Below are 21,378 nucleotides of genomic sequence, written 5' to 3'. Positions count from 1 at the left end.
CAAAGTGAAAGATGGACAAGTTCATTATAGAAATTTAGCAGGGTAAGGATTAACAATACTTGAGGAGGACATTCCAAGTCTCTAAATTCCAAAACACCATTGGCTGTAAATTGCCAGACATACTATATTTAGTTGTGTGCAACTTTCCTTTAATACACCACCACATTCTACTGCCTGTGTATCTCATTCTACACACAGAATTGTACTGTCATTAATTTGAACGTTTTTTCGTAACAAGAGGGTCATGATAACCCTGGATCGCTCACCTGAGTAATAGGAGCCACATGTTTAAAATGTCAAACTGATGCTAAAATATAAAGAAAGTAGGTCAGTAGGTCACATTCATGGTCACTGAAAGTCACTTTTAAGATCGGTGTGCAAAGCTGTATATGTCGTCCAAATTTCAAGGCTGTATTTTAAAAAACAAGGAAGTAGGTCAGTAGGTCAAGGTCACAGTCAAGTGACCACTAATTACTTAGGATCATAACATAAGGTAATTATAATTAAATAGTCTAAGATATATAACCAGTTAATTTTTGATGTATTTTTCCTATATAACACATATAACAAGTGACCCCCCCCCCCCCGGGGCAGGACCTCTTTTCACTCCAGGGGCATAATTTGTACACTCTTGTTAGAGAACCACTAGGCAATGCTACATACCAAATATTAAAGGCATAGGCCTTGAACTTTCAGACAAGAAGATTTTTTAAAGTTTTTCCTATATAAGTCTATGTAAAACTTTGGACCCCCAGGGCAGGGCCTCTTTTCACCACAGGGGCATAACTTGAACAATTTTAGTAGAGGACCACTGAACAATTTTAGTAGAGGACCACTAGGCAAAGCAACATACCAAATATCAAAAGCCTAGGCCTTGCAGTTTCAGACAAGAATCATTTTAAAGTTTTTTCCTATATAAGTCTACTTAAAACTTAGGATCCCCGCGATGGCGCCTCTTTTCAACCCAGGGGCATAATTTGAATAATCATAGTAGAGGACCACAAGGCAATGCTACATACCAAATATCACAGGCCTAGGTCATGTGGTTTCAGACAAGAAGATTTTTAAAGAAATTTCTTATGTAAGTCTATGTAAAATTTGGGATCCCCGGGGCGGGGCCTCTTTTCACCCCAAAACTGGACTAAACATATTTAAAGTAAAAGGTAAGTCCATGGCATTTCATTTGATAAAATTACAGTGTAACAGATTTCTGGCAATATTTCTGGTTAGCTTTCAATATGAGGTTCATTTCACCTCAGAGATCTGTATTATAACAGCATAATATAAATATCTCTATAGATGATAAACATTTTTAGCCTCAATGAGTTGTACATTTTAATAAACGCAGTGCATTTCAATAAAAAAATACAACTTGCGTTAAATTAAATGAAGTTAAAAACAATATTGATGTCCTACATCAAAAACCTGGATATTGTGGACACCTGTCTATATAGTCCTAAATACAGTCGATTGGTCAGTTCCAGATCACTAAGGGCTAGATTTGTTATTCCAGCTTCGGAAATATATTTTTAAAACACATTTTTGCACAGGGAGAAAGGAAAATCCTTTTGCTTTTTAAATAACCACATTCGGTTTGAAAATGCAAAGTAAATAACTATACTGCAGGAGCAATAGTGGTGTTACCACTTCGGTCAGTTACGGATCATTTTGGTCTATCTCAGATCATTTTAGAATAAAACTAAAACGCACTGGGACACCTGTACATGAAATGATAATTGTTTTCTCTCATCCGACCAAATCATTAGATTTTGGCAAGCTGGAAAGATAAAAATATTTTCTTGTTTAAAAATAATTTCTCGATTGTGTTGTGTCCCCGTTCTGTGAGTTCCAGATCACATGGATTGACAAAATATGAATTTTCTCCACATTCCAGCGATCTGCAAAACTTACATTTTGGTATGTTATTTCCCTTATTGAAGCAAATATCCGTGCTAAGAATTAAATGATTATCTTCATCATGTAAGTGTTCACAGTGCTGTGATCCAGAACCCCCATGATCCGGAACTGACTAATCAACTGTATGAGACCTGACATAAATTATATCACTTTATACGTTCATTTAATTTAAGGAGATGTCACGGCTGAGATAGTTTAGCATTATTACAATACACAGTCGGTATTGAAATTGTGTTTCCAATACATGTGCTCATTAGATAAATCCTCAATATCTATGTGAAAATAAGGGATGTGTTTTGTATGATTGCAACACTGTGAGTTGCTCTAATTACTGACAGATGACTGAAACAATAGGAATTCGTACGAGAGATGGATAGACAAAACGATAGACAAAACGACAGTGAGGTAACAATATATTCTTTTATTGTTTTAATGTACGAGTTTGAAATTGCTTTGTTGAGCTCACCGACATCACATATGAATGTCTATTGTTTTAGTTTACTGTCTGTTATAAAGGTATCAAATCTCAATATTAAGATATAAGAATTGTTCCTTTCTGGTAGACAATGGAAACTATTTGGTTGAATCATAATATAACAGTTTTTGGAAAGAACTGAATATTCTTTGTTTTTTTTGTTATTCGCCGGAAATTCAAAAAGTGACATCACCTTAAATTTTTTACATTTTTTATTTTCCATGTTAAAAAAAGCTTTGATAGTAAAAATGAAAAATGTCACAAAAATTAATTGTTGAAGGTAGAATAACTTTTTTCACATCTAAATATTTGGACTACACCTGTCTGTAGTGGACATTTTCAGTCACAGACCCTTGGAAGTTGGAGGTCAACCCCCCCTGTGCTATAAACAGGCTGGTAACATTGCCCAATCGGGCTTACGACATAAAAAGTAATATTTCTTGAAAACTAATGAAGTTATTTTTTTCAAACTTGGTCCATTTATTAAGCATAACAAATTATACAAATTAGAATAAAAATAACTTGGTTGCCTTTAGTTTTGGTAGAATTATTTCCCCTTTTCAGATTTTTATGACGCATAATCTTTGAAGTCCAAAAAAATATGTTCTAATGCTAAGTTTAAAACAAAAAAAGGGTTCAATGGCTTTCTAATGCTCTAAATTATTGCGCTAGTACATGAATGTTTACATTTTACTCTGCTTTCACTTACAACATCATAGAGAAATGTTAGTTTTAAAAAAATGCTCATACATCTGCACTAGAAACGAAGTATTAACCCTAAATATATAGAATAAAGGTATTGGCGCACAAGTTTGGAGCAATAGAAAGCCATTGAACCTTTTCTGTTTTAAACATTGCATTAAAACATAACTATTTTGGACTTCAAAAATTATGCATCATAAAAATCTGAAAAAGGGGAGTAATTCTAACAAAACTGAAGGCAACAAAGTTACTTCTATCTTGATAAGCATCATATGTTATGCTTAATAAATGGACCAAGTTTGAAAGAAACATCTTTATTATTTTTCAAGAAATATCACTTTTTATGTCTTAAGCCCGATCGGGCAATGTTACCAGCCTGATAAACAGGTTAGAACTTAGACTGCATTTGGTCAATTTTCAATTGTCCATTTATGTTTACAGTACTTAGCTTTTTAAATCAACATTCATTTATTATCCTTTTCACCTTTTGATACTCCAATAAATATATCTACTTTGTGTATGGTCTCCAAGTTCTATGTTTCCCGTTCTGTTCTTCCTTCGCGCCCTGCCTACTTTCAGTTTGACAGGAAGTTTACAAATGTATCAGTTACCTGAATGCTTGTTGACACACCTCCTTGATCTTTAAATAACATTTACAAGCGTCTGGAGTTACATTGACCTTCAGCCCACGGTTGGTTTGTTCACGTGACTTGTGTGTATAAATAGATAAACACGTTCAGTTTCTGCAGAAAAAGTATTGGAAAACGTGAAAAGTTGGTTGAATTAATATTTCTGTTCTAGACATTTAAAATGAATGACATTTCAGGAAAATTAAGACAAGACAGTGATCTTGAGCTTGAGGCAAAATTGAAAGCTTTAACAACTGGAAAAACAAATTCATTTGAGTTTGAAGGTGAAACAAATATGCCAAAGAAAAACTCAAAAGTTGAAAAAGAGGCAAAATATGAAAGTGCTGTCACTGAAATTTCTCAGCATTATAAAGGTGTTTTGAGTGCACTGGGTGAGGATACAGAAAGACAAGGGATACAGAAGACTCCAGAACGTGCTGCCAAGGCCATGTTGTTCTTTACAAAAGGTTACAGAGAAAGCATTGCAGGTGAGAAAAACAGCAATATATAATGTTGTTGTTGTAAAAACTGTGATATATTATCATTGTTTGTGTTGATGAAACATCAGTCTGTCAGCATAATTCAGTTCTGACAGACTGTCATGACAGAGAAATACAATTAGAAACTAAATATTGACAAAGACCCAGAAATACTTAATTATAATAGTGTAGCAAGAATAATAATTACTCAAAATACTATGTTCTTCACAGAATTATTTTGTTTTTCACAACAGATAAACTTATAATCAGTGTCATGTAGCTTTTTCATATAACATATGCAATACATAAAATAGTGATCAGTATTGGTTGTGAAGTGTACAATTATATTTATTAACCTTTTTATTTATTTACTGTGTTTTATTTATTTATTCAGAGGGTTGAATGTGAAAGAGATCTAAGTGCATATGTATAAAGAAGCTCTTAGATTTTTTTCGCATTCACCTGTAGCTCATAAACCTTCATAGACTTTCCATTTATAACCAAAGTTGATTGTTGGAAGAAACACAGTTGAAGTTGATAAAATATCAAATCCACAGAAGACTGTCAAGTTCCAAACTGACTTTGGTGAAAAATCAGCTTTTATGTAGTTTAGAATAATTTTATTTAGAAACATATTTTGCAATGTAAGCATGCCATATTTTTTTTATTTCTAAGCAAACTTATTTTTACTTTAAGCTCTCGAGATTTAAGGGGAGAAAATATCTATGCCACCTGCAAAACAAGTCAGGTTCATGTGTTTTTCATTTAACCCTTACCTTGCTAAATTTCTATAATGAACTTGTCCATCTTTCAATTTGGACATGAGGGGTGCTTACCAAAAAGATACTGACTGAATGGCGAACAGTGACGATCATGATCAGGCTGCATGGATGTACAGGCTGATCATGATCTTCATTGTTAGCAAAGGCAGAATCAATCGTGATTTTTTATAGATGGAATCATTAACTGATAAAAATATGACAACTTCTTTAATTAAGAAGGATGATTAGGAAATGATAATGGAAATAATTTGAATTTTGTTCTGTGAATTGAAAGTCACTTAGAAATATTGATCATTTCATTTCGTCTAGTGGTACAATAGGGTTAAAGTTTCCAATTTCATTTTGTTCATGAATGTTTGGAAACTTTGTCGAATCCCTATGTATTTCATGGTTTGAGATATGACTGACTCTTACAAGGATTGTCCAAGTTTATACTGTAACAGTACAGTATCCATGAAAACCTTTTTTCAATAAATTTTGCAAAATATGCTAAACTGAAACCTATATTTATTAATGTGTGATAGCTTAACATCTATTAACCCTTATCATGCTGGACACGATCAGATCTGCCTTTGTGACCAGTATAGATCTTGATCCGCCTGCACACCTGTGCAGTCTGATCAAGATCTGCACCATTCGCTATTCAGTCAGTATCTTTTTGGTATGCAGCCTTTTAACAGTTACTGTTAATGGTACTGTCCAAATTGAAACATGGACAAGGTCATTATAGAAATTTAGTAGGGTAATGATTAAGAATTAACAGCACGCTGTTACCCAGAAAACCTTTGGCCTTAGCTTTACAGCTGACAAATTGAAATCTCATGTAAAAGTTTTCAGTAACATTTTTTGCAGAAGTAAAACCAGGGTGTTACTCTCACTTAAAAAAGATTCATTTCACTACTTTTGACACAAAGAGCGGCTAAATACAAATGAATGAGACAAATATATGAAAATTTGAGAAGATCGTGTTCTGTGATTTCCACAAATAACAAGGCAGTGATTGCTACTACACTGTTATCAAGTTGTATAAATATCATCAAAATTCCATCAGCAGACCAAAGTCGAGATTTTTGTGAGCAAATAAACCGTATTGTTGTCGTCGGTATTTATGGATGAAAGTTGTTCAATCAATAGTAATAACGTGTTGATAGGCTTTTGTGTCAAGTGCTCCCATTTTAAGTGAAACCGCTTCAATAAGAAGGTGTGGGCGTCCACTTAACGGTACCCAGAAATAGATAAAAATGGGTTTGTACGTCTTGTCAGAAAGGAGTATCAGTTCGCAAAGTCCATTTATGTTAGAGTTAATTGCTGGTTATATACACTAAATTACTTTGTCCTGAGCTTTTAATGGCATCACACTGTCTTTTGATTCTGGAGAAAATCAATGAATAGATTGCTCTTACATTCTCAATAAAAGCTTTTAGTTAATATTATAATTTTGTCAATTAATCAATGAACTTTAATAAATTGTAAGCACAGCTAGAGTCTGTGATAGAGAATTCAGATTTAATTGATATTGGAGAAGAGCAAATTTATATGTATGAAGTCAATATTTCTTGCTATTTACTGGGTACAATGGTTTATTACCTTACCCATTTTGCGAATGCTAGTCTAAGAAAATATGTACAACATTAATTACTTTATAATACTTTATGTTTTCAGATGTGCTGAACGATGCAATATTTGATGAAGATCATGATGAAATGGTAATTGTGAAAGATATAGAAATGTTCTCATTGTGTGAACATCATTTGGTGCCTTTTATAGGAAAAGTAAGTATTTATATGCCTGGTTAAAGTGACACTTTCACTACCATTATTGTAATACTGGCTGAAACTTATGAAAAATAGGGACTCGCCTTCTTTTAAGATGTATAATGACCTATGCCAGCATGTACAAATAAATTGTTGGGCAACTAGAATTCATTCTGTGATTGATCACTTAGGTTTTAGTAACATAAGACTTAATTTTGATAGAACTGTAAATTACTTCCCAACTATACAGCGCAGAATCCGTGACCAGCATATCCAAGAATGGAGAGAAACCATACATAACATGCCAAAACTAAACTACTATTGTAAATATAAAAATGATTTTGTTTTTGAAGATTATCTCTGTAATATTACAAATGATGACTTGAGAAAATATTTCTCTAGATTAAGATTGTCATCTCATAACCTTTGTATAGAAAGTGGCAGATATAATGGTACAGTAAGAGAAAATAGACTATGTATATTGTGCAATCAAAAGGCAGTTGAATCGGAATATCATTTTATGTTATGTTGTGACAAATTCAGAACAGTTCGTAGAAAATACTTTAGAAGCATATCTTGGCCTTGTATACAGAAATTTAACTCGCTTATGTCTACAAAAAGTAAAGGTTTGCAGATAAAAATATCTAAATATATTAAAGACTGCATGTTAATAAGAAAAAATGCCCTGAAAAACTTAGCTGTTTCTTAAATGTATATTGTAATAATGTGTATACAGCCATGTATTAAGTATCCATTATGATTTGTGTATGTATATGTGTCTTTGCCATAGTATGTTTTTGTTTGTAAATGGCCAAAGGCAAATTGTTTGCTGATTATGCCAATAAACTTGAAACTTGAAACTTGTATCATGATATTCAAAATAGTAATTTTTCCCATTATTTTGGGACAATAAACCAACCATGCATCTGTTACCAGTTTTAAACTGTCCTCAATATATTGTATTTGTTCATAATTGATTTAAAAATACATACCTAATTCATTGTTTACATATGGAAAATTGTTGTACAGTATAGTTTTTATTGATACATAAATAAACTGCAATTTACACAACTGTAATTCATGTTCCATGAAATTGTAAATTTAAGGGCTCATTGCTGATATTTAAAATATGTTAATTGCACTAATAAGATATTAAAATGTGTATCCATACACTTAATTGCATCTGTTAAGTTCCGCTTCAATTTTGGTTGCTTCCTGTAAACATTTTATTTGATTTTAGGGGTGGGGAAAATCAAAATTTTTCATGAGCATGAATTTTATCGAAGGAAAATAGTCTTCCCTCCATAGTATTTAAGTCATTTATACAGGTAGCTAAAAAATAAAAACTACCCTGCTACCACCCCTGGAGACCTTTAGAATGATATTTAACTTATATCTGAATGTTGGAAAATATAGCCATTAGGTCATGGTTAGAGACCATCATTGGCCTCTTGTTATTATCATGAAGAAATTAAATTGCTTTAAAATTGTAGGATGCAGTTGATGCTTCGAGTTATTTGATATATTACTTGAGTTTTAGCTCGAAGTACATTTGTATATGGAGAGCTATCCTCTTCACATCAGTGTCCACACCTTGGTTAGAGTTTTTTCATGCACTTTCACTTTATCTCTGTCATGGCTGTATATAGCGACTATTGAGGCAACCGAGGCACTTGCCTTGGTCAATTTTTCTGCCTCAGTTGCCTCGGTTGATTTTTTGCCTGGCCATTATTTTGGTCTCTGGGATTGGTTTTGCCATAGCTGTATGAATTATACATTTTATTATATCTTTACCCGTGCACTGGGGAGATTCAACTGACCCACACAAGCGGAAGAGGTTTCCCTTTTTCACATCCTCCTGCTGAGTAGCTTTATAATTGGTTTGCGCTATACACCATGACTCACCCATATATGTAATAGAATAGGCCTGTTAAAACCCACCAAATAGCTTATTTCCAAATATTTACAAGGACTGCATTTTTCATTTGTTACACTTTCACTCTATCTCTGTTATTAATAAATGGATTTGACTTAACCTTAAATTGTTCTTCAACATCTGCATCCATGTCAGGGATATTAATCACTCCGGTGGTAGCTCTAGCTTCCTCAGATATGCCCTTATCACTATCAAGCATTGAAATAGTCAAGGTCGGCGTCTCCTCTGACAGCGTTCTTCTTATGCTATGTTTCAGGTGTCAATAGGATATTTACCAAACAAGAGAGTATTAGGCCTTAGTAAACTAGCTAGGTAAGTTCATTCTCTACTTTAGAATTGGCAGTAGTCTTGATAAATAAATATAAATATAGATTGTTTGTAGGGTGTTTTTATTTTTAATATGGAATATATCTGACTGAGAAATGAGATGATTTTTACACTTCCATGAGCATGAAATTTGTTACATACAGAGAAGTGAAACAGTTTTCAGAAGCAGAGACAAGGGAATTGCCGCTTTTGTCTTTGAGATATATTTTGTATTTACAAAAGAAGAAACACAATTTTATTTTATTTTTGTTTTATGTCAGTGGATGAAAACAAATTCACAGTTTGAGTGATGTGAATTACCTTTCACAGATTAAACTGGAATAAATAAAATTTTCTGTCTTATCATAGATAATGTCTGTCTCCTAGTCGGTTAGTAGTATGTTTAAGTGTTGAAGTTGTAGGATCATTTTTTTCGTTCAAGTCAAAACTTTGTTTAAGTCACATTGGAAGAAGTCTTAACAATTTTCTACCGAAGCACACTGCAATAGAATATGAAATCCATATAGAAGTCATTTAAAACAAAAAGAAGAAGATGTGAGCAGCAATAACATATGAGGTCATAAAAACAATACCAGGCTCATAACAACAATACCATGATTGTAATAACAATAACAGTATCATAACAAACAACAAAATCATTACCACAGTATCAGGATCATAACAACCATAACAAGATCACAACAGAAATAAGAAGATCATTACAACAATAGTAGGATCATAAAAACAATAACAAGGTCATAACAACAATAACAAGTTTGTTACAACAATAACAATATCATAAATAACAATAAATCATAACACCTATAACATGATCATTAACAACAGTAACATGGTCATTACAACAAGAAGAAGATCAAAACAGTAATGGGATTAGAACAACAAAAAAGATCACAATACCAATGACATGGTCAAATTAACAGTAACAAGATCATAACAGCGTAACAAGATCATAACAACAGTAACAGGATCATAACAACAATAACAAGGTCATTACAACAGTAAAGATGTCATAAGAACAATAACAGGATCATATCAACAATAACAAGATCATAAGAGCAATAACAGGATCATAACAACAATAACAAGATTATAAGAACAATAACAGGATCATAACAACAAAACAAGATCATAAGAGCAATAACAAGATCATTGCAACATTACAACAAAATTAACAAGATCATAACAGCAATAAAAGATCATAAAAACAAAAATGTCACAACAACCCGACTCTGTTCTGCATATTCAGATATAAATTTACCCAGTAATCCCCTTGCTAACAAGTCACTCAAAAAGAAGCGGAAGAGAAATAATGGATTGTAGGAAGTACAAAGCTAATTTAGTGTTTGTCCTGTCGGCCATTGTTGACATTTTAAATGCCAGCAAATACTAGACAACCATTTGTTAATTTTTCTGGAAGCTAAAACACACAGAGTCAACATCTCATTAATATTCATGGGAAACTAATGCAAGGGATTTCTGTATTTTACTTGTCATTTTGTATCATTGATCTAGACCTGTAATCAAGAGAATTACAAATTCTGATTTAATCTGATAGTGCTTTGCAAAGAATGTAAACAGAGAAAATAGATGGCCTGATTCTCTCATTAGTCTGAAGTGAGAAGTTCTGTATTGCCAGGCAATGTTACCATTTCATCATACGACATTTTTCTGATTATTGCTTCAGCTATAAATAACTCAATGTGCAAAATTAATAGTCTTAATGCACAGAAATTTGTAAAAGTTGTTCATATATTGTATAAACTCAAGTCATTAGTAAATCTGGTATTCTAATTTTCATGGAGGACTAATTTTCATGTGTTTCGAGGTTGTGTCAATCCATGAATTAAATTGCAATAAAAAAAATAATTTCTGTTCATTTTATCTTCAAAGATTTGAATTCATATCCTCACGAAATAACTGTTTTTTTTTGGAAATAATCAGAAAATTTCTTGCCAACAAAATTAAGTGATTTCACAGTAGCTCTGCATGTTCTCTGTATAAAAGAGTTCCCATTGACATGATATTAGAAGCAAAATAGATGCAAAGACAATGCATCATGTACACAGTTTGTAGAATATGACTAAGCAGTGACCACAAATGGTATTTAGAGTAAACTTTAGTTAATGGGACTTTAGTGTTTGGTTTATATACAAACAGTACCTCACATAGTCTGGCTCTGTGACTCTATTTGCTGTAGTTGAATATGGTTTGGTACTTGCCTTGGTTACTGAAAAAAAGTTGGAATCTGTCCATCCAATGTCATGTCCATGAAATTAATTGAATTCACAGTGGAAATGATGACAATTCTATGAGTTTTTATATTTGCTTGTTACTTCCAATTTTACAGAGTTTGTATACGTTTCTTGAGCTGCAAACTATTTGCTAGACATTGCAATCATTTTCTGAAAAGAACTTCCTGCTCAACTGTGGTCATACATAAAGAAATAGATAATATTGGAATTTGAAATTAAATTCAAGATACTAATAAAAAATTATGCCATTGGATTATTTTGTCTTAGAAATTGATACTTAAGGATGTTTGCATGTTTTATAAACTGTAAGTAATTGTGTAACATCATTTATCTGGATAACGTAGAATACAGTCTGGACTTGGTATAAGGAAATAAAAATCATTTCATGAACTATTGGCAACCCATGAGCAAAGATATATAATAAAAACAAGAATGTTACTTTCTTTATAAAGATGGAATTATGATATTGTAAAATGTTGACATGTTGAATAATTCTAAATTAAATATCTTAAAGTAAACTTTAAATGTGTGGATCCCTTAAATGATATAGAAATATCTCAAAAACAAGCATACAAACCATAACATTTTACTTCAACATACATGTATTATAGACCATATTTTTTACTTACATGTATTATAGACCATATATTTACTTACAGCTGTGAGAAAATTTCAGTAAAATCTACAGAAAAAATAGTATCTGCAAAAATGTCATCAAAATTGTGATTTTTCCATAGACTCCCATTATGAAAACTTATGTGAGGTCCACACGTTGCAAAACAGTCCATCAAAACAAATTAAGCACATGATCCTGTCTTTTTTATTTGCTAAATTTTCTTAGTATATTCTGAAGTTTTGAAAAATCACGGTTAAATCAGATTCTGTATATTAAAGAAAAACTTGATCAGAATGTGCAGAACTACCTTAAAGTCATAGAAGGTGCAGTAACATGCACAGACTTAAATAAGTCATTACAATAATCTTCTTTTATCATTTCAGAATTGTAGAAATATTTAGTAGAAGATTACAAGGTAAGTTTTTTGACACCATTTTGTCCCTGTAGAAGATATAGGACATGTGTAGCTTACATCACTGAGTGGGACAAAACAATGCATGTAGCTTTTTGTAACAAATTAAGGAACAGGGCCATGTTTCATAAAGAATGCTATTTTTGCTTTCTTACAAAACTGAAATTTGTCCTGAAGAACAAATTAAGATAATACTTTTATCCAAAAATGTAACAGTCAAAATTTCTGATCTATTTAAATAAAGCTGTCAACTCATATGGAGAAATACAACAGATGTGAAAATATTTCCAGTCAACAGTGTTTTGAACGCAAAATTTTATTTACATTTTCAGTGCAAGAACGCTTAACTAAACAGATAGCTGTAGCAATAACAGAAGCCATACAGCCAGCAGGAGTTGGTGTTGTAGTAGAGGCAACGTAAGTACAAAATTAAATATGTGATATATTAATAACACAGGCCATACAGTAAGTAGGAGTTGGCGTTGTAGTGGAGGCAACGTAAGTACAAAATTAGATATGTGATATAACAATAACAGAAGCCATACAGCCAGCAGGAGTTGGTGTTGTAGTGGAGGCAACATAAGTACAAAATTAAATATGTGATAGACCTATATCAATTACAGAAGCCATACAGCCAACATGAGTTGGTGTTGTAATGGAGGCAACTTAAGATAAAATTAAATATTTCATGTATTATATTTAATGGCCTATACAATCACTAGGCATTTGTGTCATAAAGTTAGAATGAAACATGCATAACGGTTTCATCTGTAATAATAACTGGAACACATTTTTGAAATTTGGCACAAATTTCAGAATTTTATCACACCTTTTACACAGTATGTTTAGTCCTTGGTTGTGGCTGATATCTCAGCTAGTGTTCCGTGGCGTGTGATTTACTTAAAATGGTATTGTTTCCAGCAGTATCAATCTAGACTGGATGCAGGGGAGGTAAATGTCACTCCTGCCATAGGTTTTACTGGGAATAAGTTGTTCCATTTATTCCAGATAGACTTTCATCAGCAAACCATGCCAAACAGAAACCTTTACATTTTCTAGCTATTACAAAAGTTTTACCAAAGTAGTATAGTATATAAAATTGAGTTTGCGTTGTAGTTTGTCAGGTCAGTACAGAAAGTATAACACATAACCAGGAGTACTTTTAGTGATAATATAAGTGTTTAATACATGAAATTGGCAATATCAGTCGATTTTTTCTATAGGCAGGTATGTTTTCTGTCTTTTTGACTGAGGTATTGTTTATATAATGTCTGAACATACATATGTCACTTACAAATAAAACTTTTGTCTATTTTAGGCATAATTATATGAACTAATTTAGGTATGATTTTCTAAATACATGTACCCTGTTTTTTTGTAGAATATATGTCTGTGTATTTCTTTTGCAAGTTAGAAAGTATCTTTTTGAGGTGTTTATTTGTGAAATATCTTAATGTTATGTATTTTGTAGGCATATGTGTATGGTGATGAGAGGGGTGCAGAAGTTGAACAGTCGTACAGTGACCAGCACAATGCTTGGTGTGTTTCGGGAGGACCCAAAGACAAGAGAAGAGTTCCTCACATTAATAAGAAACAATTGACTAACACGATCTCATAATACAGTTGCCATGGAAACAGGCATGAAACAGGATACAGGCATTCCAGTCAAAAACAGTTGTTTTCTTACATCAATAAGTTGTTTTATTTGTTAAAGCCAGTTTTCTTTCATATTTGTTTTAAATTTTATAACTCAAATATTTTATTTTACATATATTAGTATACTCTTGTTTAGCTGCAGTCGGGTTTTGATTCTCTGTTTTTATGATGAATGCATTTATTAAAGTATATCTGTTAGTATGTCAAAATATATGTATGCTTTTAATTTTGTTATTTAGTACATGATGTTTGCTTTCAAGTTTGTGTGTTTATTGCTAAAAAAAGTGAAAATACTAATAATGCTATACAGGCTGTATTATGAAATCATTTAATTTCTTGGGAACAAAATTTCATGTTTTAGCCCCAGATGCCTATTTCATGGGGACATAGATTTGTGGATTTTGACCTTTGAACACAAAATAAGTTGGATATATACTGGTACTGCTTTGTTGGGATTAAATTTCATTGATTGACTTAGCCACAAAATCCACCAAAATTAGACCCCATCAAAATTATGATTTCACAGTATTTGTATTCTAAGAGGACACCTCCAGGTTCTTGTAATTTTTAGCTTGACTATTTGAAGAATAGGCAGAGCTATTGGACTCACCCGTGTATGGGCGTCCGCATCAGCATCCTGATTTAGTTAAGTTTTTATATGTAAAATGGTATCTTAGTAACCACTTGTTGGAATGGATTTAAACTTCATCCATTTTTTGACTAGTTCCTTAACTCTGTTTTGCTCGTTATACAAAATTATGCCCCTTTTTCGACTTAGCAATTTTTGGTTAAGCTTTTTTTGTTTGTAAGCTGGTATCTCAGTGCCCACTAACAGGAATAGATTGAAACTTCAAACTCTTGTTCACTGATGATCTGACATGCATTTCACAGGCTCTATAACTGAACTTAGTGTTTTACAAAATTATACCCCTGTTTTTAAGCTTGGCAAGTTTTGGTAATGTTTTTGTATGAAAGCTTGTATCTCGGTATCCACTCATGGGAATGGATTGAAACTTCTCACACTTTTCATTTTAATCGTCTGACATTCACTGAACAGGTTTCATAACTCTACTTTGCATTTTTACAAAAATATGCCCCTTTTTCAATTTTTATACGCCCAAAGGGGCGTATTATGTCATGATGCTGGTGTCCGTCTGTCCGTTAGCAATTTCGTGTCCGCTCTGTAACTCTTGAACCCCTTCAAGGATTTCAAGGAAACTTGACACAAATGTTCACCACAATGAGACGGCGTGCAGAGCGCATGTTTTGGATGTCTCGCTTCAAGGTCAAGGTCACACTTAGGAGTCAAAGGTCATATCAGTTTGTTTCGTGTCCTCTGTAACTCTTGAACCCCTTGAAGGATTTCAAAGAAACTTGACACAAATGTTCACCACACCAAGAGCACTTGCATAGCGCATGTTCCGGATGACTCGCTTCAAGGTCAAGGTCACACTTAGGGGTCAAAAGTCATGTCAGTTTGTTTCGTGCCCGCTCTGTAACTCTTGAACTGCTGGAAGGATTTCAAAGAAACTTGGCAGAAATGTTCACCACACTAAGTCGACATGCAGAGCACATGTTCCGGATGACTCGCTTCAAGGTCAAGGTCACACTTAAGGGTCAAAGGTCATATATGACTTTGCTTTGTGTATATTGCTCTGCATTGCAGTACTCGTGTTTTTATTGAGCAGATCTCTTTTTTGTTCACTTACAATTATTTTTTTTTAGAATTCCTTCCCTTTTATGTTACTATAAATAGCTTATTTTGAAACTTTTTTATTATTGGCCATAGGGAAAAACCGAGACCACTTTTCTGTGGTACAACATGGATGGTACCTCCAATTTTTAGGTGTATTTTTACATACCTGTACCTGATAAGGATTTTTTTTGTGTACTTTGAATATTTTTTTTGTGGACTTAGATTTGTTTTTTGAAGTTTTCCTTTTGTTGTTCCAGTCCTTTGGGCTACAACAGTCAAGATCTTTAAATTTTGCTCCCATCCTATGATGTAACCCTTCGGGCATATATTGCCCCGCTTGGCGGAGCTCTTGTTAGGTAAGTTTTTGTCTGTAAGCTGGTAGCTCTGTACCCACTTACGGAAATGGATTGAAACATCACACACCAGTCCAATGAGATGAGCTGACATGCACTGTACAGCTTCCATAACCATGTTTTGCATTTTTGCAGTTATGCCCCTTTTTTGCCTTTAAATTCATTCAATTGACAAGGCTGTTGAATAGTGGAGCGTTGCTGGCCTCCAACAGTTCTTGTTTATTGTATTTATTAAAATGCTTTCTTTTGTTACTAATTGTTAGTTTAAAGCAAAGCATAGTGATTCAGTAGGGTCTGGGCAGTACGTATAAATAAAAACGCACACTTGCTGTCTTGAAAACATGTAGAAAAGATATAAGATATATAAGTCGGGCAGTAAAAATAGTTGTTATAGAGCAAGAATTTGTACTTTTCTTGTACATGTACAATATCACTTGGGATATTTGATTTACACTATTGATTTATTATTTTAAATAAACCACAGACTTAGTGATATTTTTGAAAAGTGTGATATTCTTACATAAATATGGAGGATGGTCCCCTTGAACAAGACTTGTGTGGTCTGTAAGCACTTTACCTAGAGTTTAACCTGTTTTTAAGTCCACATTTGAGCAGAGACCGTCTTGCACATTAGACCATCAGTTTCATTTCCGGTGTATTGTTGTATTAAGGATATATTTCAACCACTGCATTTGGACGAAGACCAGTTGGCATTTAAAATTATCAGTAACATTTCCTTCATTAACATTTAATGGTGTATTTTAGCCTCTGCATACAGACCACCTTTTAAACAAAACTGCCTTATGCTGTAGGCCATCAGTTCCATATCCTATTTTAACATTTAATGGTTTATTTCAACCTCTGCATCAATACTGGTCTTTCAAAGTTAGTTCAAATGTGAAGTGGTGAAGAAAATGAGTGGGGGTTAACTGTATGTAACAACTTTCTAAAAATATCAGCTTAAATAATGTTCTATTTATAATTATTGATTACTCATAATTGTTCCTTTCCATGAAGCATTTTCATATTTTGACACACATTTAGAGTTATTATTCTTTATTTGTAATGTTGATGCATTGTTATCAATATGAATATTTTACAGATATATATATATAAGATATAAAAAATTTATATGCAAATATTTAAATAAACTAAATTTTTAACTTGCATTTACATTTTTATAATTGAGAATTCAATTTATTTTACATACTTGTTAAAGTCATTATTATATTTTCTGTTTTGATAACAATATATGTGTTTTTTAGATATTGGAAGTTTCAAAACAGCTAAAGTAGTTTGATTAACATTGTACTAAATCCTTACCATCTAAGGTTAAAGACAGAAGGATTAGTATTCATTGTAACTCTAGAAAAAGCAATACAATCTTGGCATGTGAAATGATGACATATGTGAAAAAATGAAAAGACATTTAAGGTAACTTTACTCTTTCCATGACAGGCTTTCAGGGTAAATATTGAAAATGTAGTGTGTACATATGTATGGTGACTGTAGTGCATTTGTTTGAAGCATGTCAGTCAAATATTTTGAAAAAAGTAACTTATGGTGGGTTGAGAATGATTTATTTAAGTATGGTTTCGATATTTTATATGAGGGCTGTTCAAAAATAACAATAGACTTTGTCTGTAGCTTTTATATATGTTAATGAAGCAAAACAAGAATAACATTGTCATGATTCGCAGTCTTTCTACTAACCTCACTGCAAATTTGGCTCTAATATGATAATACAGTCAGAAGCTATGCCTCCTTGGAAACAGTCAATTACATGAACAGATTGGGATCATATTTTAACCTCTGCATCAAGACCACCTGCAAATATGTTTTGACTTCCGCAAAATGCTTTCATTAAGATTTGCACCAGTTTATCATTAATTTCTTGTAATATTTTGATAAACAATACCCAGGTCATAATCAGTAGTTAGGTTAGAATACTGAAAATAGGTGACAAGCATCTTGGACAGAGTAGTTGGTCTGTATCTGTGGTATCATAGATTGATGTAAATGTCAAATCACAGACTTTTTTCTCCCTTGACCTACGCTTTCAGCAATTCTGGGCCATTTGACCATGGTATATACCACTTGAAGATTAAGCCACGGATGATGGAACATTTCTGTGGTGCCTGCTTGATAAGTAAATAAAATTCAGATAGAGTCTGCATAACATAACAAGTGCCTGGTTATCTGTGTGAGCCTACGATACTATGTGCATTATGAACTGCAATACTCACTTAGTTTAAATGTTGTATACTTCCACCTCCCAGTGATGCTGTACTTCTGAAGCATGTCACAGAGATATGAGCCGTGCCATGAGAAAACCAACATAGTTGCGCATCCGCGCAGTCTGGTCAGGATCCATGCTGTTCGCTTTCAAAGCCTATTGGAATTGGAGAAACTGTTAGCGAACAGCATGGATCCTGACCAGACTGCGCGGATGCGCAGGCTGGTCTGGAACCATGCTGGTCGCAAACCCACTATGTTGGTTTTCTCATGGCACGGCTCATATGTTGCTTCACTTGGTAAACAAAAGCACTATCTGGGAGGATATTGGTGGCTGAATTCAAATCATGATGGATGAAAAAGCAACTGCACCAGAAAGGGGTAGCCATGGTAATTTAAATGTTCTATGTACTTCAAGTAACAGCAAAAATATTTTTAAAATTATTTGACATTACACAAAATTGCAAATTACAGTGATATATTTTACATTGCACTATACACAATAGCCGCTTTTGACAGGTCTGTTGTTTCTGAACAGCCCTTGTATGTATTTAGGAATAGACTGAATGCTTGATATTAAGTAATAACTGAACCATTTTCTAATTGTTTTGAATGGTTTTGAACACATTATATTGAGAATATAAACACAGAATTAGCCTAAATATCGGTAGATAAAACTTAGTAATACCTTTTCTTCAAAAATGTTTCGCTTTTCTGGCAATAATGTACAGGTTGTATCTGCTTGTTATTTTTCATTGTTTTTTTAGTTGAAATGTTATTATATAATGTACTTTATATATCAAAATGTTATAATTTTGTTTGAACTCAAAAAATAAATGTGGGGATTGACACTTTGAACATAGTAAGATTAATGAGGAATAATTAAATGTTTGCAAAATACTAGTCAGTTATAGAAACATATGTTAGTTTAATTAATATATATCTTAGTTTATTGTGTTGAATGTAATTTATTTGCGATAGGTATAAACATTACGAAATATTTGCATTCCTGCATTTAATGATCTTAAACATTAAATATTATAGTTTGATTTTAGTTGAAGCTCTTAGTCTCCCAAATTTGACCTGTTCCAATAAAACTTTTCAGTGTTAATGATGGTGACTACAGAAGTATATTTTAGGCAAAGAAATGCAAATAAGTGCCAAAAATAAATATACTGGAAACTACAAGTACTTTGCACAGGTTTTTATACGGAGTTTGGAAACAACTGCAGCATACGATTGGTTGATCTTGAGCTTACTTTGAAACTGACCAATAGCAAGGATGCATGCATTTTGAGACTGGTCATCAAACTTTGATTTATAAACTAAGAGCCTATATTGTATGTGCAATTTTTAAGAGATTACGGCATTCTTTTTAAATAGCTGTTGTTGTAGAGTAGAAACAGTTTATTAGCCACCGATGTTAGCAAAGAGATTATGCGCTATAGAAATATACGTTAGTCTTTCACGATTTGTTTTTGTCATACCATTATATTTATTCTACAAGTTTTTCGAATACTGAAAATTTAATACTGTTGCTCTATTCACCTAAACTCTTAACATGATTAAATGTTAATTTCTCTTTCAATATTTAAAAAGTATTTATATTATAAATCATTCTAAAGAACTAGTACAGATTGAAAGAGAAATTTTGTAATTTTTCAAAATATTTCGAATGGTTTTAAGTTCACCATCTGAAATTGTTTGGTACAACATTTCCCTCTGTAAATTTCAGTTGTTAAGGACTCCTTTAAAAATGCAATTCTGACACATTGTTTTTGGATTTTAGTATAACTTTGATCAATTGTGTGTAAATGGGTTTATCAAGAACCAAATTGGTCATATCAAGGACATCATCATATCCAGGGCTGCAAGAGCTGTCCTGTTTTTAATGTAAAAGTAAAAGTTAACAAGAAGGCTGTTCAAACATTTTGCCTTTATGTGTCGTCTAGATTCTCACAACTGGCTTTCACCATAAAGGCTTCTTGTGCAGATATGTTCATATCTTTGTGAACACAGCCGAGGTATACAATAAATTTAAAATTTCCTTGTCTGCGGTTAGACTTCTTCTCAGAATAGTAATTTTAAGGACATTTGGTTATTCTCAGCTTCACATTTGAATGTTATTAAATTAAAAATAAAAATGAAATCAAAGTTTCTCTAAAGTTTTTGAGTACTAGTTGTATGATTGTAATTTACCTGTGATATATATTGCTTTTTACGCTTACAAAAAATATAAAAATAGGTAAAACATATTTACCAGTGTGAAATAATAAACATGACAATTTTATGCCAAATGAATTTACTACATTTTTCACATGTATTTGATATACATCTGTATGGGCACAAGTTAATAAATACTTTACCAGACCAACTTTCTTTGTTATGTTTTATTTGATTTATATTGTGCACATTCTACTATAATGTACTTAACTAATTATTTGAGCCGTGCCATGGGAAAACCAACATAGTGGGTGTGTGACCAGCATGGATCCAGACCAGCCTGCGCATCCACGCAGTCTGGTCAGGATCCATGCTGTTCGCTTTTAAAGCCTATTGGAATTGGAGAAACTGTTAGCGAACAGCATGGATCCTGACCAGACTGCGCGGATGCGCAGTCTGGTCTGAATCCATGCTGGTCGCATACCCACTATGTTGGTTTTCCCATGGCGCGGCTCAATTTTCATTTTGGCTTAGTTATTAAACCCCCAGATACAAAGTATGAGGCAGATATATAGGAATCACATTTGTCCGTTGGTCTGTCTGTCCCCTCAACTGTATGTGCTCCATATCTTCTTTACCACTAGGAAGACTGTCATATAGAGGTCAAATAACTAGTCATATAGAGGTCAAAGTTTAAATAATTTAACTTTGTGTCTGCTCCATACTCTATATATTGCTTGGAAGGTTTTCATAAATCTAACACTGGTTGTTTACCTCACTAAGACAATATGAAGAGTCCACACCCCAAGGTCAAGGCCATTCTTGGAGGTGAAAGGTCAAACAATTTAAATTTGTGTCTGCTCCATATCTTCTTAACCATTGGTAGGATTTTCATAAAGTTAGCATCAGTTGTTACAATAAATTAATTGCAAGATGACGTGCAGTGTAAAACCAAGGTCACTACGTCCACAGTTATGGTTATTCTTTCGCGATA

At 32.9% G+C, this 21,378-nt stretch overlaps 2 protein-coding genes across 3 annotated transcripts in view; one reads left to right on the top strand and one right to left on the bottom strand.

Annotated features, from left to right (window-relative positions):
• LOC123526595 (E3 ubiquitin-protein ligase FANCL-like) overlaps window positions 1-3,718 on the bottom strand; it is a 39,905-nt gene extending 36,187 nt beyond the window's left edge. Inside the window, exon 1 of one of the 2 annotated variants that reach the window (XM_045305840.2) lies at window positions 3,607-3,718. The gene's annotated coding sequence lies outside the window, so the exon portion shown is untranslated. Of the gene's footprint in view, window positions 1-3,578 lie in introns of both variants that reach the window. The other variant, XM_045305848.2, reaches the window with a different exon arrangement.
• Window positions 3,719-3,777: 59 nt separating this feature from the next.
• Window positions 3,778-20,595, top strand: LOC123526616 (GTP cyclohydrolase 1-like). The gene is made up of 6 exons (XM_045305863.2): window positions 3,778-4,211; window positions 6,647-6,756; window positions 8,931-8,986; window positions 12,253-12,284; window positions 12,614-12,698; window positions 13,753-20,595. Exons 1-6 carry the CDS (start codon window positions 3,905-3,907, stop codon window positions 13,880-13,882), a joined length of 720 nt encoding a protein of 239 aa, XP_045161798.1. The 5' UTR covers window positions 3,778-3,904; the 3' UTR covers window positions 13,883-20,595.
• The last annotated feature ends 783 nt before the right edge of the window (window positions 20,596-21,378 follow it).

The sequence above is a fragment of the Mercenaria mercenaria genome, chromosome 1 (genome assembly GCF_021730395.1).
Source record: "Mercenaria mercenaria strain notata chromosome 1, MADL_Memer_1, whole genome shotgun sequence".
NCBI classification, from domain to species: Eukaryota; Metazoa; Mollusca; class Bivalvia; order Venerida; family Veneridae; genus Mercenaria; species Mercenaria mercenaria.
Note: the sequence above shows the minus strand (reverse complement) of the source record. Positions and strands in the feature narration are given on the sequence as shown.